At 35.2% G+C, this 23688-nt stretch overlaps 1 protein-coding gene across 1 annotated transcript in view; it reads right to left on the bottom strand.

Annotated features, from left to right (window-relative positions):
• Window positions 1-424: 424 nt before the first annotated feature.
• LOC128215170 (uncharacterized) overlaps window positions 425-23688 on the bottom strand; it is a 31554-nt gene continuing 8290 nt past the window's right edge. The window contains exons 2-8 of the mRNA XM_052921883.1: window positions 16078-16263; window positions 7947-8237; window positions 6010-6074; window positions 5618-5684; window positions 2764-2958; window positions 2409-2527; window positions 425-1959 (exon numbers count right to left, since the gene is read on the bottom strand). Coding sequence (XP_052777843.1) covers window positions 1531-1959; window positions 2409-2527; window positions 2764-2958; window positions 5618-5684; window positions 6010-6074; window positions 7947-8237; window positions 16078-16263 — 1352 coding nt within the window. The 3' untranslated portion in view covers window positions 425-1530. The remainder of the gene's footprint in view (window positions 1960-2408; window positions 2528-2763; window positions 2959-5617; window positions 5685-6009; window positions 6075-7946; window positions 8238-16077; window positions 16264-23688) is intronic.

Raw genomic sequence — 23688 nt, 5'->3', positions numbered from 1 at the left:
ATGTTCATTTTCTAACCCTAGCTATTAAAGTCTGTAAACTTGAAACTTGATAGGATCATAAAACATTCCCGGATGATACTATCAGCAGCTCATGACAGACCATGTTATTATAATTAAATGCCCATCACTGGCCACCACATAGGAAATTTTGTGGAAAAGTGGAAATCTGGTACATATGCGTAGGCCTGGGTATGAAAAAGACTATGCTATAGTAAGGAGGATGTTTAAAAAGTTTAAATGTACATGAAAATGTAGATCAATGCGAAATAGGGGTTTCAACCATGACCAAGTCTGCGAAAATGGGTCCTAATGAGGAAAAATGACATTTTCAGGTTTTTACATTTTCTGAATGTGCTATGTTTCAGAAATAAAGTCCTGAAGTTTTAAGCTGATATCTTTAAAATTGACTGATTGAGGACAAATTTCGCAATACCACTATTTGATATAAAATGGCGAAAAAAATGAAGGAAATGGATACATAAGTAAATACAACTTCCTTGATTTAAAGAGTCTGTATTCCATTAAAATTGAATACAACATTTTTTATTTCTGTGGAAACATTATAAATCATAACATCAATAACATCATTTATGGAGGATATAACACTACATGTACATTTCATAGAAACGGTTGCCATGACAACAATTTTTCACGAGAAATTTATCCAAATAAACGCAAAAGCAGCTCAAATACAAAAAAATCACATTTGAATTTTATAGATTATGTTTGCAGGAAATATTTTAGTACAGCATTAAAATTTCAGCCAGCTTTGTAGTAAAATAGAATGTTTACAGCAATTTTCCATAGACCCTGTAAAGAAAATCTTCCACTTTTCTTAAACAAGGTTAATTGTTCAAAAGTAGTGCAGCTTATCCTTGTATTACTCAAAACACAAACATATCATTTTTAAAACAAGCAATTATTTAAAAGATGTAACTTGTCTGGTGAAATCAATTATTTTTAAAATCAATAAGAAGACATGTTATACTTGGTTGCCATAGCAACTTACTTATACCTAGAATATTTCCTTTTTGCTCATTTAATTCTTTTGGAGTTGTAAGATGACACAGAATGAAATGTTTTTTACAAGGAAAGCATTGACACATGCCTTATTTGACAAAATTGACAACAAACATATATGCATGCAAGGAACATTGAAACTATATTAATGTATAACTATTAACATGTAGACTTATAATGTACAATTTCACATTATACTGCAGTCACGTATATAAAATATGAATGCCATCATACTTTACTTATAGATGGCCAACTGTTCAATGATATTCCCATAATTGAAATACATGTTTATACAGAAGTATTCAATGATCAATCAAGTGAGTTACTTTTGGTTGCCATGGAAACCATACATTTCTAAGATCATTAATATTTTATCAACGTAACACAAAGAAATATTTTCTTTGAATGTAAATGAAAACATAAAACTTCCACTTATGCACGCCTGATTATAGCAAGAAACAAACTATAACTTTTGCTGAAACACACAGAAAGTGTTCTCAATAAAGTTGCCTATTTCAACTTTTGTTTTTTGGCCTTTGAATAGCCTTCTTTTGCAACTAATGGCAAAGGGCATGTTGTGTTTTTAGCATTATCTGATCTGCAAAAGTCCCTAATTACATCATGCAAGTACCATTGTTTTTCTGCACTTATTCCCTCATCAAAGATCTGCTCTGGCAGAACACCAATATCCACTTGGCAGGTTTTCAGTATGTTAATTTTCTCCTCAGGGGCATCAACAAACTTCCTCACTCTTACAACCCCAGGCCCGTTGGAAGATACCTCAAATGAATGGTATTTGGAAATGTTCTTCATTGGTTTGAAAATGCCTTTGAAGAAGGTGCTCCAGACATAGAACGACATTTGTTTGCTGTTGCCATCAACAATTTGTGGAATGTTGTGGCCATTACGGGATGATATTGCTACTGTGGAAGCCACCTCCTGTATTGAAGAAAAGCATTACACTATGAATGAATTTCAGACAGAAATATGATATATTATATTGTCACCTTAGTGCAAGAACTCAATATCTGCTTCTATTTCTATATGCAGTTATTGCGTTATTGCACTATTGTGATTATACGGAGCAGTACTGAAATGCCTACATATAGTATACAACATCAGTGAATTTATTAAATACCTATTATTTCTAAATATACATGATAATAAATGAACTTATTTTATATAATAATAAATTTAATATAACGTTAGTCATATATGATTATTTTCAATCTTAACTATAAAAAATCCCATTTTCTTCATGCCACTTCTTATTAGTTTATAACTGTATTAAAAAGAAGAAAATCAATCAATCTTGAAACATGTGTAATTAATTTATGTCTGTAATTGTTTTAAAATATTGGTGTGGTAAAAATCTAACTGCTGAATACCTCAATTGTCTCTGCATCCATGTGTCTCCATCTGTTTTTCCAAACTCCAAAATGCCAGCCGCATGAAAATTTGATGTGGCCGGCTAGCATCAGTGTGTATTGGATTGTCTTATGCCCTCCTGGAATAGAATAGTTAATTGTTAATAAGATCTCTTTATTTCAAATTAAACACTGAACTATATCTGTTGTTTATTTTTTAAGTCCAACAAATCAAAAGCTTTTAAAGCTATACATCTGTTTCACTCATCTATAGTGTTACTGAAAACCTTTTGAGATAATTAAAAAGCAATAACATAATTTAGTTTACATCATGAAACATATTTATATTTTTTCACTAAAACACAACAACTCTCACCCGTCAATGTTCTCCACACAGCATAGCCAAGAGCGGCATTATTTTTGTTCTGTCCTTGGCAATTGTCAAATTGGAACTGAGCATGTTTCTCACCCAGGCCGTAGTTTTCAAGGTAATGGTGGAGGTAGCTGACAACTGTGTTTGCTCCTTTGCTTGGGGCAACACCCTCATCACCAAGGTAAAACACCTGTTTCTCTGAAAATATTCATCCTTCTTATCACTATTCTTAATCATCACCATCATCAGCAACAGTAGCAAAATTTAACAGCACCAGTATTCAACATTAATACGTAAAAACATTTAAAACATTTCTCATAACTAACATATACCAAACAAGAGATGTTTGTCAAACATTATGCCCCCCCTGAGCGCCATGTTGTCAGGATTATATGGACAGTTGAATGAAATATGCATGGACCGAAATGACAGCTGATTTGTTGCCATTGAGGCAGTTTTCAGATTATGACCATTAAAGTGTGAGGATAGAGTGTGTTATGACCATGACCTTTGACTCTATGAACTCAAAATCCAGAGTCATCAGCTGGTCACCAGAAACCTAAATGTCAAGTTCGAGGGCCATGGGTGCAGGCATTGTCAAGTTATCACACAGACAAGTTTTTTTCGTTTAAGGTCACTGTGACCTTGACCTTTGACCCAATGACCCCTTAAATCATAAGGGGTCATCTACAAGTCAGATGCAACTCCAAGTCAAGTTTGAAGGCCATGGGTTCAGGCATTGTTGAGTTATCACTCTGACAACCTTTTACCATTCAAGATCACTGTGACCTTGACCTTTGGCTCTATGAATCCTAAAATCAATAAGGGTGATCTGCTGGTCAGGCTTAACATCCATGTCAAGTTTAATGATCATAGGTTCAGGCATTGTTGAGATATCAGTGGGAGAAGATTTGTTAACTTCTTTGCGTTAAAGGTTACTGTGACATTGACCTTGGCCTGATGACCCCCAAAGTCGATAGGGGTCATCTACTGGGCAGGCCCAACCTTCATGTCAAGTTTGATGACCATAGGTCCAGGAATTGTCGAGGTCGCTTTCAAGGTCACTGTGACCTTGACCTTTGACCCCTAAAATCAATAGGGGTAATCTACTGGTCAGGCCCAACCTCAATGTCAAGTTTGAGGGCCATGGGTGCAGGCATTGTTGAGTTATCACTCGGACAACCTTTTATCATTCAAGGTCACTGTGACCTTGACCTTTGGCCCAATGACCCCTAAAATCGATAGGGACCATCTTCTGGCCAGGCCCAACCTCCAAGTCAACCTTGAGGGCCATGGGTGCAGGCATTGACGAGTTATCACTCGGATAACCTTTTACCATTCCAGGTCACTGTGACCTTGACCTTTAGCCAAATGACCCTTAAAATCAATAGGGACCATCTTCTGGCCAGGCCCAACCTCCAAGTCAAGTTTGAGGGCCATGGGTGCAGGCATTGTCGAGTTATCACTCGGACAACCTTTTACCATTCCAGGTCACTGTGAACTTGACCTTTGGCCAGATGACCCCCAAAAACCATAGGGGTCATCTCCTGGTCAGGCCAATTCTCCAAGTCAAGTTTGAGGGCCATGGGTGCAGGCATTGTCGAGTTATCACTCGGACAACCTTTTACCATTCAAGGTGACTGTGACCTTGACCTTTGGCCAGATGACCCCCAAAAAACAAAAGGGGTCATGTACTGGTCAGGCACAATTACAAGTCAAGTTTGAGGGCCATGGGTGCAGGCATTGTCAAGTTATCACAAGGAAAACCTTTAACCATTCAAGGTGACTGTGACCTTGACTTTTGGCCCGATGACCCCCAAAAACAATAGGGGTCTTCTACTGGTCAGGCCCAACCTCCAATTCAATTATGAGGGCCATGGGTGCAGGCATTGTCGAATTATCACTCGGACAACCTTTAACCATTCAAGGTCACTGTGACCTTAACCTTTGACCCGATGACCCCCAAAAACAATAGGGGTCATCTCCTGGTCAGGCCCAACCTCCAATTCAATTATGAGGGCCATAGGTGCCGGCATTGTTGAGTTATCACTCGGAAAACCTTTTACCATTCAAGGTCACTGTGAACTTGACCTTTGACCCGATGAGCCCCAAAAACAATAGGGGTCAGCTACTGGTCAGGCCCAACCTCCAAATCAAGTTTGAGGGCCATGGGTGCAGGCATTGTCAAGTTATCACTTGGACGACCTTTTACCATTCAAGGTCACTGTGACCTTGACCTTTGGCCTGATGACCCCCCAAAACAATAGGGGTCATCTGCTGGTCAGGCCCAACCTCCATGTCAAGTTTGAGGGCCATTGGTGCAGGCATTGTTGAGTTATCACTTAGACAAGCTTTAAAATTATTTTATCATTAAAGGTCACTGTGACCTTGACCTTTGACCCGATGACCCCCAAAATCAATAGGGGTCATCTACTGGTCAAGCCCAACCTTCATGTAAGGTTTGATGACCATACGTCCAGGAATTGTTGAGTTATCACTCGGACAAGCTTTGGTCTACCGACGGACCGACCGACCGACATACCGACATGCCTGTGCAAAGCAATATACCCCTCTGCTTCCAAGGGGGGCATAATAAATGTTCAGATACACATCCAATTCCAGATTTTGAGATGTGCATGATGGCTATTGACCAATGGTAATGTTACGTTCTTAATCAGTTTGTTTGAATGAAGTAAAACATTTATTGCTAAGAAGTGCTCCTTCAATTCTCAATTATTAACATTTGCCATCAGGACATCTTATAATGACAGAGAACACATTGCAATTTAAAACTGTAAAAAGTGAATTCAGATTTATATATAAAGAAGTGAGTCTCAGTCAAAATGAATTAGCTTACCAGATCCTTCACAGCCAACTCCAAATACCTCACATCTCCTGGCAGTTTTGAAATACAGGGGTCCAACCTGTAGTAGATAAAAGCTTGCATTAAATTTGACAACAATATCTGGTAATTAGAACCAGCATTTTATTCTAAATATTAAAAGATTAAATTTCTAAATCATGTAAAAAGAATTCTAACATAAACACTTAACATTCAATAAATACACTATGAAGCCATTTGAGTAGAACTGCAGTAAACCTTAGGCACTCACAAGTATGATACATCATGTGCAAATTACTGCACAATAAATCCTTTAAAAAAAGATTATCTCTTGCAATAAGTTGATAAATTCAGTAAAAAAATCCATTTGATTATTTGCTTGTACTCGATAGAAAAAAATAACTAACCTGTTGGCTATGGTGTGGACTATGAACCTGCTGTGCAAAGTCCCAGCTGTAGTGGACGGTTGCATCTTAGGAACATGACTCTGCACCATAAATAAAAAAAAATCACATTTAAATTGATGGCCTAGAAGGAAATATATAAGTAATATAAAATGATCTTTTCATTCCGTTTCAGAATTTTATCCATGTTTTGAATATTTATACACTCGAAAGTTTACATGTATATATATATACAAGAATAACAGGCATGAAAAAAAGCTTAGGTAAAATTTAAAAGTCACTTTTATTGATGCAGACTGACATTCTAAAAAATGACAAGCATTTTTAGTGAAAAGATATCCCCCGCCAACAATGGCTTGTTTGTGCTTGATGGCTTGTTTGTGCTTGAAGGTTAAACAAAATCTCAGAAAGAATAAGATAAGCACATTGGTTTATTCCTTTCCGAGCCAAATTATAAAATATCGACCGGGACTACTTTATGATAAAAAACTTTAACGAAATAAATCAGAGGGATGATTAAATAAAACTGTCTTTTCCGAAACTGCTTACTCGGAAACATCAATCATTGCAAAATAGTACTCAATAGTTGAGATAAAAATGTAGCCGTAGAAATTCACCGAAGAAGTTCATTGCAGGATGTTGGTTCATATAACATTCAAGTTTCATTAAATTCTAGCAGCTAGTTACTGAGAAACGGCTGCAAACAATGATTTTTTTAATAAATCAAGGGCAATAACTCCAAGGACAATTGACCGATCAAATTTTTCTTTGGACGGGCATCATTCCAGTATAGTGGTTCATATTTATTTTAAGTTTCATGAAATTCTACCGGCTAGTTACTGAGAAAACGCAGGTGACGGACGGACGGACGGACGGACGGAAGGACGGACAACGCCATTTCAATATCCCCCTCCCTATTTCATAGGCGGGGGATAATAACTGAATATCCAGCATGTTAATTAAAATAAATCAATAGAATTTAACATATTATATTTTAATTTTAAAACTAGAAAATCTTGAAGCATGACATAAGACAGCTAAAACTATAGCGGATAGAAATTTATTAACCAAAGCACACCTTCAACTGTAATGTTTTCAATACATGTAACTTTAGAGTCACCACACTGCATTCTATATTGCTCCCTCTGATGTCTAGCACTTTCAACATGACTTTCATATTCATCAAGAAGTGTCATTTTATCATCTTCAGAAAGGGCACCACTTTGTGAAATACATGTATTACAAGAAAAGGTTTGGCATCTAAAACACAAGTCTGTTTTTGGTTTAGCTAAGACTATATGTGGGCACAACTAACGCCATACTCTGGTAAAAGTATTAAGACTTATACTTCTAGCACCATCTATTTTTTCATATTCAACATGAATGTCTGCTTGTGACTTATCAGATGGCAACAACAACACTTTACTATTGCTGTGGTTTGGAAGTCTTCCGGTAAGGGGCATTGCATTGTCAGATGCATAGCAGAAGAGGAACTTTCTTATGTTTTCTCTTTCCTCAAATGTGATTGCATTATGAGGTAGTCTTTTGGTATTACCATGAGTCCTAGCAATCAATCCATCATTGTCAAGAGAGCAACCAATTATTTTTAGTTTCTCCTTTCCGATGTTGTATGCAAAAAAGAATACCTCACTGCAAACTTCAACTCCCTTAATATAAAACTTCTGACTGGGCCTAACCCTCTCTTCTGCCGTTTATGCTTACTACTTTCAGTTTGTTGGACATTTTTTCTGTGGCACAACATGGCTGATGTAATAACTAGTCCACCAAAATGGCCGTCAATGAGTCTTTTGACGATTTTTAGACTATGGCAGACTCTTTACAGGGATACACATGAAATGTCAAAATAATTAAAAAGTATCCCTGATTGCTCATTATTGTAGCTAATGTAATAACAAGATCAAGTTCATCTGTCTGCATACCAGCTGAATACATATGTAAGTCAGTAATATCATTAGCATCGACAACTTGACTGCATGGTTTGCCATAGAGGTTTTTACACCTGCAGGTATGAGCAAAGAAATCATCAGTTTTCTTTCTCTGTCTTATATCCTGTGCAGAAGGTTCCAAATCATGGTCAAAACTTTCACACTGAACAGTCTCTGTATTACATATATCACCATCTGATTCATCATTGACAGAATTACTTTCATGGCTAGAATCATTTTCTGAATCAGACTTACTAAATTCTATCTCACTTGCACCAGAACTCTCTGGACACAAAACCTCATGAAAATAAAGTCTACTGTATCAACTTCTAATAACTCTTCGCGAAATAAATGGTATTGGCTTCATTCGTAGGAGACGGTGCTTTCTTGACTCAACTGCGACATATTCATAAAATTTGCAAGTGTTTTTCAAATTTTCCGCCATAATATCTGTTGCTATTAGTGGTCTATTAGTCGTCTGTTGTTACGGAAAAATACTTCCGGGTCAAACTGTCAAAAGGTTATTTAAAATAAAAATCAAATGACAATTTAAATAAAGGATGACAACATAGATAAATGCATACATTACCTTCCAAATAATTGTTTCCGTGTAATTAATCCGAAAAGCATTCTAATGCCGTATGGATAAACCGGCAAAACCGTCATATCTTCTGTACGGATTTCGACATGTTTTCATCTATATGGCGGAGAGCGACACCTTCAGATCTTGAAAGGGCGGTTAATCATGATTTAAGGTCAGGCAGCATGAATATTATCGACAATATTCAACTGATAGCAGAGTGATGTGCCTTTATAGAGTGTATACACTTCGATTTTGTAAATACTTTGAAAAATAATGCCAAAATAGTTAATTGACAAAACGATAATTGCTCAGAAAACGTGTTGTTTTTTAATCTCGCTTTATCTCAGTAACGTGATTACCTCAACAGGACTCATTTTCGCTGACGACGTTATGTTATAAATGAATCATACTGTATACATCTATACATACCAAAGAATAAATATTATATTATCAAAAAGTTTGTTAAACGTAAACCATGGTTTGTTTCTTTAAGAAGCACAAACCATGATGGTTTTCTTCATGTTAAATGGTCATTGAGATTTTTAAAAGCGTTAAATTTCGTATTCCCTGAGTATGCATTAATCATTTTATCATTTGATCGTTTCTGAACTATCAATAATAATTGCAAAAAATGAATATGACTGTACAAACCACTTGATTTATCAATGTATTATTGTTGTTTTTGTTTTTTCTGAAATATTTCTGTATGTGACATGTTTTTACTATTCGTGTCTTTCTTTATGACAAGCAATGAAAGCGTGGGATGGCATTGACATAAAACGTCAGTTTGGGATAGGTCTCAATGTTGTACCATGGAATATCAAAATGGATCAGCCAACATTATTATTATAAAATAAAACTATAAATTTTGTTTGATAAAGAACAACCTTTATAAACAAATAATTGTTTACACTGATTAAAGAAAAAGAAAACTTCAAGTTACCAAAAAACGTTGTTACGAATCTTTGGGCACATTTAATGGGTATTTAATAACTCGTCCTCAAACTCAAAGGCTATGGGTTTTATTATATTTTGGTTTACCTTAAGTCCCGGCTCATCAAAGCTCAATAAAACGTTTGAAGATGTAAATAATCTGATTTTTAATGAATGGGTAACTATGAAAAGTCAATGATCATTCATTACCCATAAAATACCAATGATATTATGTAGGAACTGTACGTCATCCAACATTTACATAGGCTCAAACGACAACCCGTCAGCCAATCAAATCGAAGGAATTTCAGTTAAAAATACGTCCGTCTTAAGATTACCCACAAGAAAAAGTTGTTGTGAAAGGGGTCGGTGGGTAACTGGAAAACAGAAAAACCGGAAAACACTTAAATGTTCATAAAAATATGCAATAGAGTTTGCGAAGGAGTGTTGGTGTCTGGGGTTCATACGTATAATCATATACCAACATATTAACATTCTTACACAGTGTTTGGTGCTGATATTGCCAGAACAGTGGCCGGGTAGAGGTTTGGGTGGTTACCTGTGGGTAGGGATTGACCTAACCATGGGAGACACTATGCTATGCTTTTACACGCTACTGCTTCTGATTATATTAGCAAAATCTAGTAGTATTTAAATTACACGATAAATAAAATACCTCCTCTTTGTAACACCTTCCAAAGATTTTTCCTATCAAGCTATATTAATTATAATATTCTACCAACTACACATCAATGTAGCGTGCTGTAATTCCGATGTATATAATGCTACTTATGATTTAGCTATTTAAATGTTTAAGATTATCCTTTAAGTTATACTCTTGCAAAAACTTACCATTTTTCAGTGGTATGTCAACTAGCGGATCAGGGCGCGTGTGGATTGCCCGTACAGCCGGGAAAACTAGTTGATGTTACCACGTACTGTGTTCAGTGCTCAAATCCATCTTACTTGCTATCATATATACTCGACTTTAAATAAAAAATATTGTATCTTGTATATTTGTGATAAAATTGAAGGTAAATCTTATTGATTTGAAGTGATATTTAATAAAGAAGAAAAGGTATGGATATGTATACATACACGTGTGTAAATCTTAGTTTAGTAAAAGTCCATTAAATCATCAATGATTAAACTCATAGATTTCTTATTATAAATATACATTTCGATCTAGGGTCTAGTGGCGGGTCGCTCGACCCCCATCCCCTTCCGTAAAATTGTCGAGTCGCACTTTCCATATCAATATGGTCTGGGACCACTCCCGGATAATGAGATATGGTCGACATATGTTCCTTCAGGGTCAATGTCGTGATAACCTTAAAATCGGTTTCCAATCAATATATGAAAAACGCTTAGTACCTCGAACTTGGAAGAGATCCCTGAAACATGACCAGTACCCTAACTATATTTATGTCAGTTGGTCAAAGGTCAAGGTCGTGGTGACCTTAAGCTTAAAACCTGATATCGTTCAATAACTGAAGAATGCTTTTATCCACGTTCTTTAAACTTGATATCCTGATTTAATGCATCTGCTTCCTTTAAGTCATGTTTCAAAAACATTCGCGACGTCTTTAATTGATGCCCGGCATCAAAATAAGTCTTATCAAGATAATTCCACACAACAAAGGTGGGTGTTGCAGGCCAAACATTAAAACATATATTGTATCAGAGTTTAGGTTTTGCATGCAATTTTACGAAACAGTATAAATATGTTTCTGGGTCAAAGGTTTAAGACCATCTAATTGACAAATGTCTTGATGATATATATTTTCAAAAACGAGCAGTACCCGTAAAGCTGCACTCTCACAGATGTATTGTTCGGACAACGTTTTTTTCTTGTCCTTGAATGAACCGTTTTAGCGTAAATGTCTGGAAACCAGTGATTTAAGACTGCTGACCAAATATCAGATCGCAGATTTTATATTTACGTTCGAAATTAAAAGTGTTATGGCAAAAAACGTTACTAACGCTTTAGAAAAAGTTTTTCGGCATAAAACATCAATATTCTAACGTAAATATAAAGACCTGCTCTGTAAAACCTACATATGTATGCGGAAGTACATGTGTGTGTATAATGCGTGTTTATTTAACCTTAACAACATATTAAAATTGGTCCAGACGTTAGTCGTTCTAGATAGCCCACTATTGCGCTGTGTAAGCTCATTCAGTTGATGTGAACTTATAGTACAAAATTAATGTTGTTGGACTTTCATTGAATGCATACATATATTTGCAATATAACTTTTTATGCACGACAGACACGGTCATAGGATCTGTTTAAAACTATGAATGATTTAAGTTATTCAATTATTAAAAGTGTTACAAAACATAAACATATTTAACGGATATGTTGTTTTATTTTTATTTTTGATAATTACCGTTCAAGGGCGGTAATCCAATCATTTATCGCTCAAATTATTTTGATGCGTGTGTGCTCTGTTTGTTGTGTTTGTATTTGTTTATATGTGTCTCATATTCATTGTCGTTTGGGTCCTTGCCGCGCGCCTCTAAACAATTTTTTATTGTATGATTAAATTCTGAAGTATTAAGTTTTTCAAACCACGTTCGCTTTGAATAATATAAAATACAAGCATAATATAAAGAATCCGGTTTTCAAATAAATCTTTATATCTCTTAGCCTTGATGTATAAACACACAATGAAAACAACCAACAACACTCATACATACAACAGTATGGACGCTCATTGAATGTTCTTTTTTTCTCAAATTCTACATGGCGGGGGTGATATAAAATATCAACCGATTATGACAACTACAGTAAATTGCTATAATTCTTTTTCCTCTGCCCGTTTTGCATGAAGTTAGCTAACCCTAGTGTGTGAGAGGTATTATTGTATTAACTGCCGCACACATGGTAAAGACTTAGTATGTGTTTTAATATGATCAATGAATGGTATATAATTATACAATTACCTGGCTTATTTGTGAAGAATGTTGGAACAAAATGGCATTCACCTATATTGTCGCAAAATTTGGCACACCATGATCCGTACCAAGCAACTCCTGGAAGATCAAACCAGGAATCCGTAACGTTTTCAATGGCATAAAGTGCATTAGCTGGTATAAGAAGAAGCAGTGAAACTTGTTCGTAAATCCCCATTTTTTTTGTATTTCCTAACAAAAGTGTTTATCATTTTGTCTATCCGAATTGCCAGTGTCCGGAATATTTCTCTTAACAGGAGACATTATTTTATCAAATAATGCCAAATAATCTCTAAAAAGTTGTGATATTAGTTTCCGTTCAACTTTATAATACTTTTTAAACAAAAAAATCCAAAAGCTTTGATTTCCCGGCTCAAAAACTGATGTTATCATGTTTTCAGTTTTACTTAGTCTGAGTGTTTCAGAAGGTTTCTTCCGTGACAGTCAACGATTTGACTGTTGAAGCGTAGCAGGCAACACCCCAGCAAACAATTGACGTTGGAAAGACGTTGTAACAACGTTGGAGCATACTTCAGACAGGATCCAATTGCCCCATCAACCTCATGTTCAGTAGCAGTAAACACTTGCTGAAATACATAACCATCTTGTCAAATAAAATTATATGGACTTGAAACTGCTGAAAATAAAGTTTTGATATCAAATTCCACACAACAAAATTTCTCCAGTTTTGGTACAATATTTGCTGTATTTTTTCATTATCTTTTAATTGTTTTACTTATTTCAGTTACTAGAATCTGTGATCAAAGCTATCGCGGATTAAATCATTTTCAGTGAATAATTGCTTTGTTTTCCTAGAGCGGGCACCAGTGCTATTTTTATAAGAGGTGAATGCGCAAGACTTTACCTGGTACTCACTTTAATAATAACATACCAGTACTTAAATGATTACTGTCAAGAAGCAGATTTGACTTGGCAAGTATTACCTTGAACACCTTGAAAAACTTTGGAAAGTCATTTTCTCCTTTTTCCCTTCACGGTAAAGCTAGGCATAACATCATCCGTCATAAACCTGTCAGAAAGGGGTACATAATAATATAAATTTGATAACAATATATCCCAGCAAACACATGACGTTGGATCAACGTCGGATATAGGTTGGATTTAGGTCGCGACGTCGGCGACTTAAATACAACGTTGTATCAACGATGTCAGTCCGACGTCGCAATTAGACATCGAACCGACGTTGTGATTTGGTTATTGTTTGTAATAGGTTGTATTTTTCAAGTTAATACATGATATACACATGATGTAACAAGAAGTTGCTCGGAAATTGTGAAACTGCTGCAAATAAATAATAAAATTCGATCATGTTATTATTCAAGTTGGTTCCCTTGTCTGTGCCCTTGGTTTCTGTAATTGGAATTTCCGCATAGTGTCGCATGTTTATAGACCTTTTTCTTTTTTTTTTGTTGTTGTTAAAATTCATATTGTTAAACAAAAATTAGCATAAATAATTATATCGATAGCTTCTAATCATGTCATTTAGATAATTCCGAAAAAAATGGATGTTTAATTCTTTATCTTAAAATAGACGCGCGCAATTTTGAACCCATTTTGATCCGCCATATTGCTCATGAGGTGTACGAATATTGAAGAGAGAGAAATAGTCAATTACTCCTATTAGAGAGACTCGACCGTTCATATTTTAAATAATACAACAAGGTAAGTTGATACAATGCATGATGAACGGTTTATAGCAATAATTTTCTGGTGTTTTACAAGGTTGTTTCAATGAAATGTTAGCATACATGTAATTCAACCCGATTCGCCCTCAATTGACATCGCGCCGATTTGTACTTTTTTGTAGACCAATTTTAATTGTTCTCTTGAATAATGTGTGTAAATACTAGTATTTTTTGTGTAATTTTACGATCCGAAAGGCCCATGTTATTTACCATTGTTTTTGTTAAATCCAATGTCAATCAGGAAAATTATATATCCCAGCAAACAATTGACGTTGGAAAGACGTTGTAACAACGTCAGAAACTGACGTTGGATAAACGTTGTATATTGGTTGAAAATGAAAGATTTTTAGGAAGTTCGGAAGTACTTCCTAAGGCTGGCACCTAATGAAAGAAAGCCTCACTTTCAATTTCAAAGTATAAATGGAGGGATTTTTTAAATATCAACAACATAAATTTGCTGAGTGACAATTCACGGTCAAACGCCAACAGGCGAACGGCCCCCGCATATGTTTTTGTTAAATCCAATGTCAATCAGGAAAATTATATATCCCAGCAAACAATTGACGTTGGAAAGACGTTGTAACAACGTCAGAAACTGACGTTGGATAAACGTTGTATATTGGTTGAAAATGAAAGATTTTTAGGAAGTTCGGAAGTACTTCCTAAGGCTGGCACCTAATGAAAGAAAGCCTCACTTTCAATTTCAAAGTATAAATGGAGGGATTTTTTAAATATCAACAACATAAATTTGCTGAGTGACAATTCACGGTCAAACGCCAACAGGCGAACGGCCCCCGCATATGGTTTGGACTCCACACACTTTGACCAGCCATATTGCGTTCATACCTCGATAATGACATCAACCCCGCAATTCATTCCTTAAATATATGTTGTGTTTTGTAGTATTGTGGTACGCCTACTGTGTTTCATAATCATCAACATCTGGTGGAAATAAAGATTACTGAATTGAATTTAATTGAATTGAACATAACATAATTGAGTAAATAAGCTACCGATGGTTTAGTTACAAAAGGTAGAACTAAGTCCGACAAACCGATAAAGTTGACATTTCACATAGTCATCGTGTCGGGCAGCTGATCAGCTGATAACAAAATATCACAGTATATAGAATTGGCACATAATAAATAGAAAAATTCACGTATTGATTATTTGGAAGAGACAGTACCTCAAACTGCCGTGTTGAACCACAACCTGTATGTGAACTATACAATAACACCTTGCAAACAGTACTTCAACACACAGCAATTCTCCATGTATAATGGCAGGAATAAACGATGGACCTGCGTTTGCTCTGATAACATAGGTGTATGCTCAACCAACCGATATCACTAACCGATTGCAGTGATATTTATTAACCGATTCTAATGTTATTCACGAACCGATTCCAATGATATTCATAAACCGATTCTGATGATATTCACTAACCGATTCCAATGATATTCACAAACCGATTCTGATGATATTCACTAACCGATTTCAATGACATTCACAAACCGATTCTGATGATATTCACTAACCGATTCCAATGATATTCACAAACCGATTCTGATGATATTCACTAACCGATTTCAATGACATTCACTAACCGATTCCAATGTTATTCACATTATATAATTATTACAATGATATTTAATAACCGATTCAAATGACATTCACTTAACGAGTCCAAGGATATTTACTAACCGAATTCAATGTTATTCACTATCCGAATTCAATGTAGTTCATTGGTTGATAGCAAGCAGATAAGGAGCTAATGCCAACCACGGCATCTATGCACAAGCTGATAAACTAATGGTCTGACAAACGTTTCTCCAGATACCAAGGCGAAGGACTACCGCCTATCGAAACGTCAACTGGTTTTGAATATCAACATATATGTCGATGACTTTTTTGATGTTCAGCTACATAAAACACACTTTCCAACCACAAGCCTCCCCGATGTAAACAAGCGCCAGCAATGCCAGCAGGACGCCAACTATCCCAAGGAACCAGTACCACAAGTTACCGCCACCTCCGCCCCGACCCCCTCCGCCTGAACCACCCACCACATTTGTCTTTTTTGACCCACCCTTCACTCCACCACGCGCTCCGCGACACTGGACATTACTCGCTGGAAATATATATATCGATATTACAGGATCATGCAAAGAGTGTAGTTTATCTACAGATGTGGTTAATTAACAATTATTTGGCATACAATAAACTAAACCACTCACATCCTCGCGTTATGATAGCAAGATGACAGTCTAGGTTGATTTTATCAATCGTACAGTTTGATATAATTGTTTTTAATTGTTTTTACTATGTTCGAGAGTTTCACGTTTCCTTGTTTGATTATAATGATCGTGTTTCTAAAATGAAAATATTTATTAATTAGAGTTTCAAATCATTTGGTTGGCTACAATAGTCATATGCTTAAAAAATGACGGACTAGATTTCTGAATTATTAATATTACAAAGTGGTATAATTTCACTTCCAACAAAAACTTCAAGGACTAATACCGGATGTCGACGCACATTTACACAATATTCAATATTTAAACTTTTATCAACTGAGTTCCGCACTGGAAGGAGATGGCTGGGTGGTGCTGTTTAACGCCAGTGGTTACAATGAATGTCTGTAACTCTTGTGTTGCTGATGTTATCTGGTATCTGGTTGATAGTGGTGTTGTCTTGTGGTAACCTTGAGGCATATAAGGTAACCGTATGGTTTGGTATGAGTTAACCTTGATTTGGTATGAGACTACCTTATGGTTTGGTTTTAGGTTATCTCATGTTTTAGGCTTCCTTATTGTTTGCTATGTGGTTTCCTTATGGTTTGGTTAAGGTTACTTCATGTTTTGATATGAGGTTACCAAATGCTTTAATATGAGGTTACCATATGGCCTAATATGAGGTAACCTCATGATTTAATATGAGGTTTCCTTATGGCTTGGTTTGAGGCTCCCTTATTGTTTTGGCATCAGGTTACCTTCCGGTTTATTTTAGGTAACCTCGTGTAAAGGTTTGAAATGAGTTATCTTAAGGATTGATATGAGGTTACCTCACGGTTTGGTATGAGGTTACCTTATGGTTTGGTGTAAGGTTAACTTATGGTTTGCTATGAGTTTCCTTATTGTTTTGAAGCATCCTTAAGTTTTGGTATTAGGTCACCTTATTGTTTAATTTTTAGTTACCTCATGTTTTGATATGAGGTTACTTTGAGGTTTGGTATGAGTTTCCTTATTGCTTGATATGAGGTTACCTTATGGTTTGGTTTGGGGCTACTTTATGGTTTGACATGAGGTAACCTTATGGTTTGGTATGAGGTTACCTTATGGTTTGGTTTGGGGCTACTTTATGGTTTGACATAAGGTGACCTTATGGTTTGGTATGAGGTTACCTTATGGTTTTATAATAGGTTACTTTATAGTTTGATATGAGGTTATATTTTGTTTGTTATGAGGTTATATTTTGTTTGATATGAGGTGACTTTATGGTTTGATAAGAGTTCTAATATGGAATAACCACATGGTTTGATATGAGGATACCTCATGGTGTGATATGAGGTTAGCTTATGTTTTGATATGAGGTTACATTATCGTTTGGTATGAGGTTCAATTATGGTTTGGTATGAGATTACAGTGTTGTTTGATATGTGGATAATATTTGGTTTGACATGAGGTAACCTTATTGTTATCATATGAGGTTACCTTATGATTGTATATGAGGTCATGTTATTTTTAATTTGTTGTTCGTTTTGTATGATTTTCAAGGCAGCTATATGTCTCAATGCGTGTCTTTCGTTGTAGATGTGGTAAGCCTTTAAAGGACATCACAATTTATATTTCAGCTGGTGAGTTTTACGGTACCCAACATGTTTGAGTGACAGGTTTCGAACATATAATTCTCGAACACATCGCTTAAGGATCCAACAACGAAGGCAGATATATTTAATTCTGAAGAGGGCTCCTTTACCATTTTAGACACCCACTAAAACTGCATGTTCATTTTTATAGTATTTCAGAAGTATTTAAATCGAAAACGGCTTTTACTTGTAAAATACTCGTGATAGAAATGTATACTTGATATATGAGTCATGACAGATGACAGATGACTTAGTTATGAGTATCCGAAATTGACAGGAGGCATTGTTAACACTCGACTATGGCATTCCACAACCAACTCTTCTTAAGCTATGTTAAATGCCATTACGCCTCACGATAACATTTTAATATGATTGACCTAGAGATTCTTACCATGTGACCATCTTAAGATCAATAACAAATATTTGAAACGCCTTATCAAACATACTTTTAACTTGGTGAATGTCAAACGTTTTGGGTAAAACCATGTTTGTCCATTATCAGTAAATATAACCCTAACATGTAAATACCATAGGAAATCGTTGTTTTATCCCGACCCCAACCCCACGCACACATAAAGTCACTGTTAGCTCATAAGTAAACATTTGATATGACAATGTGTTACAGTCATAGAAATTAAGCTATGTAGTCACCAGCTAGTCGGGCCAGTAAATCACAAATTTAACTAGCCTAAGTTAAAATTCACTAGCCCAAATATTTTTCTTATGTCAACGGGTTAAAATAACTGATGATGCTGCGTTTTTATTGAGCTCACTTTTTCAACGAAGAAATGATAAACCCCTCATTTTGTCTAGTTAACAACGTATGTATTGCTTTGCAATTGTGTGGCCATTTCTGAATTTAATTAACATTTGATCAAATTCAACCTCTTTTTGAGAAACACATCTTGAAGCTTCAATGGGCGTGTCTATTGGATTAAGCCTCAAATCTTGGTGCAATTTTGATGTGACACTAATTCCTTGGCATTTAACATCATCAAAATGAATATCACCATATCCATCTGTTGAAAAAAAGGATGACAATTCTCCGAAAGTTTAAGAATCAAATAAATTTTGCATTGTGATCTCAGTCGCAAATTGTATTTATAAACAACGATCACCATTGGATATTGGGAAGCATCACATTGATATGAGCCGGATTGTAAGTCAACCAGAGTGAAAGTATTAACCAGCACATTAACATTAGGGTTTTGGCTGGTACAAAAGTGAAATTAGGATTTTTGTCACTAACATTTCGGGCTAGTACTTTGAGGATTTTCGCTAGCCCAAGAGAAAATATAGTAGTTTGTTTTGCTGTCGCACTAGTGCTAATTCCGACCACTGATGTTATCAAGATAAATTATACAGGCTGATTTATTAATTAATATGCCCATAGTGTATATATATCACTGTTTTGTAAGAAAAGTGAAAACTACTATTTAGATAGCAACGTTTATTACATATAAATATTAAAGTTAACATATGCCTGAGGTAAATATGATGCAAATTTATGTGACTTGCAATAAACATGACATTTTACACTACGGTTTTAATATAAGTAAATATGAACACAATAACCAGCATAAGGAATAATAAATATAAATATAAATGAAAAGGAGGTACATGCATTTTAATGTACGTATAACGAATATGAATAGAAATCAAAAGGAGGTACATGTATTTTAATGTACGTATAACGAATATAAATAGGAATCAAAAGGAGGAACATGTATTTTAATGTACGTATAACGAATATGAATAGAAGTCAAAAGGGGGAACATGCATTTTAATGTACGTATAACGAATATAAATAGAAATCAAAAGGAGAAACATGTATTTTAATGTACGTATAACGAATATAAATAGAAATCAAAAGGATGAACATGTATTTTAATGTACGTATAACGAATATAAATAGAAATCAAAAGGAGGAACATGTATTTTAATGTACGTATAACGAATATGAATAGAAATCAAAAGGAGGAACTTGTATTTTAATGTACGTATAACGAATATAAGTAGAATCAAAAGGAGGAACATGTATTTTAATGTACGTATAACGAATATAAATAGAAATCAAAAGGAGGAACATGTATTTTAATGTACGTATAACGAATATGAATAGAAATCAAAAGGAGGAACATGTATTTTAATGTACGTATAACGAATATTAATAGAAATCAAAAGGAGGTACATGTATTTTAATGTACGTATAATAAACATATTTAAAAAATGTATTAATATTTCATGATCAGAGTTGGATAGTGAGTAGGATATAGTATAATATTAATAAAAAATCGAATATGTTACGTAATGAGCAAGCGAATACAAATATTTAAAGAGCTGTCGGTCGATCGTTGCCCGATTTTGCCTTAAATTTGAAATGGCAACTGATTAGTGGAAGGCATATTTAAACATAAACTACAAGTGTTAAAAAATGAGAATATAATGACATGCAGCAACAATAGAAGCTGGTGAGCACTTAAAGAACGACGCAATCCTTGTCATTTCATAATCAGCACCATCTTTAAAGGGTCTCGCTCAAGTTTTTGTAAAAAAAATGCACTTTTCTTTTGTATAACGAACAAAAGTGTGGCTAATCATTAGGAGAGATGCAACTAAGATACTGACGACTGGATCCCTTCAACAAATGTTGATACACGTATATGCTTAAATAATGTGTTTGAAGTTCACGATTTTAATAGCATTAGTCACGCGATTCAACAAAAGGCTTACTAGTTAATTTATCCTTGAGTTTGTATATGAGTCCTTGTGTGCGTGAGTTTTTGTTTTCAGTTTTCAAATAGTTTTCTGACTGTTCCAGCCCACCCCAATAAAACCATTCTTTTAAAACTTAATTTCGATATCATACACAGAGTAAAATAGTGATACAGTAAGTGTTTTCAATTGCATTACCGGGACAACTAATGGCTTGTCCAAAAACATGAGCGAGTTCCTTTAAGGACGACCAAACCAAAATAGCACCAACTTATTAAAATGACTAGACTAAAAGAGATAACGTATAACTAATGACAACTGTATGAAATATGAAGAAGTAGCAGTATACAAGTATACTTTACAGCTTTTTGATAAAACAGGATAAAATATACCGAATATGCGTCCAAATGAAATACACTCAAATACACTAAACCATAATTATATTGAATGTTTGTCTGTCCGCACACATTCACCTCCTGGTGATAAAACGAGGTAGTTCGGCTACAGTCACAGTTTGGGATAATTGCACATTAAAATAAGGAACACAATTCTTCAAAGACTATGCAGCGGCATGGTTATCATGGTTGCCCGCATTTAAATCTTGTAGATTAACACTTTTCGGGTACAAGCTTCGGGGTGTAGGGGATTTATAAGTTACGTTAAGCTTAAAGCATGCATCATCCGGATCATCTGCGGAGGCAGAACTTCAAAATAAAATAGCCTGCAGCCCCTATGACAGCCACGCCCCCAAATATGACGAGGTACCAGTACCAGGCTAAAGTTCCGCCCCCAGCGCCGCCTCCACCCCTATATCCCCTCACCCTCGAACCATTTCTGCTTCCGCCACCACGCCCGCCACGACAATCGACCTCGCTAACTGTAGGAAGTATTGTAAACGGTTAGTTAAAAGGCATTAGTATGTTCGTTATTCACGGGATTTTGTTTGTTCAGTATCCGCCTTCCGGTTTTGAGTCTTGGAAGCCGTTAGTAAGACACACGAACCAAGGTTATCAAAATGTTCATGGACACCACTGACAGTTCTGACGCCGTTTATATATTAATTTGCACCTCAACTTTCATTCCTTTAATGAACTGCCTTTTGGGCAATTGCGGTTATCATCCGATGAACGGAACATCTTATAATTTATTCGGATCGCGAATCATCTCTTAACAATAAACAGGAAATCATTGATCTTGTTATTGTTTGTATTGTGTGAGCAAGTCCCGTAAAAATATATTAACATTTAACAAAGGGTTATTTTATGATATGTTAAATGAATTGTTGTCATTTGTGTTTCAGTTTTACGTTTTAAAGTGAATACAAGTTATTGTGACTTCAATTGATAATATGTATATGTTAACTGCATTGGAAATCGACAATACAAAATGAAGACAGATTTCAATGTGATTTAAAAAAAAAACAACAACACAAGGTAAGCTGGAATTAACTACAATTTATACAGCATATGCCAAATTTTCATTATTCAAAACTGTTCCAAACTGAAGTTTCCAAAGTTAATGGACTCTATGAATAACTGATAACAAGATTCAGTGTGTGTATAGCACGTGATAAATTACGTCATATATGCTACGCCGGAAGGCAATATTTTGCTTAAATTAAAGACTTAAATCAAAGATAACTTTTCGCTTACTACACCATTTTAAATGAAACAAAGGCCGGTCTATGCGGCTTAAAGAGCCCCACCTTTGTTTTATAACCGGAGTTTGATAAGGTGGATAGTTTCATCAAACACTTCGACAAACCTGTTTCCAAAACAATGTTTTGGCAGTGCTCCGTCAGACAGCCGAATCGTGAAAAAGTGTTTTAAGAAACTTAACTCTCAATCAAAATTTGGTAAATGACAAGAGGCGGGGCTCCGTTATCGGCATAGACTGTGCTATGTTTCATGTAAAATGGTAAAGTAAATAAAAAGTTATCATTGTTTTAAGTCTTCAGTCGAAGCCAAATATTGCCTTCCGACGTAGCGTTTATGACGCAATTTATCACGTGGTATACACATTGAGATTTTTACCGTGTATTTAATAGTTGAAAACGTGCAAACATTAAATGACTGGGGAGTGCTTACATATTAACAGTGAACAACTATCGTCACAACAAAAAAGGTAGAAATACAGCGGCTTTGCACCTTTCTCTCAAAAAACATTCTTCATAAGAACCATTGATTTAATGTTGTATATATTCACCCTTTGCGGTAAATTTAGGCAACTGAATTAGTTGTGGTTTGTCTTATTTGGGAGTAAGAGTGCGTTTTAACAAAATCTTTTCTTAATAAAACTCTGATAAATTATATGTTAGGGTTATTTTTTATTTTGTTGTACTTCACTAATTCCATATAAGATGGCGCTAAATGTCTCAGTTAATAACTCCAATCAAATCGACCAAAAAACAAACATTAATAATTGGTTTGGCCTAAGTTTGAGAGCACACAGTTCATCCAAAGGTTACAAGATAATTTATCAAGGTATGTCGTATATTCATACCCAATACACTTTTATCGATATCATTTATTAAATTAATCAGGAAACCTTATTATTTGTGACATTAAGAGCAATGTTTTAATTCTGGTTGATGAGCTAAATACTTTGACTCTGCAGTTATTTTTATAGCCGCGATTATTAGTATAAGAAGAGCAATGTTCAAAGAAAAACAGGGGGTCATTTCAAAACAGGATCATTGTCGTAACTTTAAAGGCGCCCAAGAAAGGTTAATGAAAAAATGCTTTATCATGTTTAACTCATAACATTTAAATGATCAAAACAAAACAAAGAAAATTTGATTTGTGTACAGATGAAAAAATAGCATCCTTTATTAATAACAACTACGTTTAATGAATAAATACGCGGCCACAAATTCCCAAGTTAACCCCCTCCCACCCCCCCACCCCCCCCCCCCCCCAAAAAAAAAAATTAAATAAATATCGCTATACCTATTTATCTGTATACATATTATAT

Source organism: Mya arenaria, chromosome 13, assembly GCF_026914265.1.
Source record: "Mya arenaria isolate MELC-2E11 chromosome 13, ASM2691426v1".
NCBI lineage: Eukaryota > Metazoa > Mollusca > Bivalvia > Myida > Myidae > Mya > Mya arenaria.
Note: the sequence above shows the minus strand (reverse complement) of the source record. Positions and strands in the feature narration are given on the sequence as shown.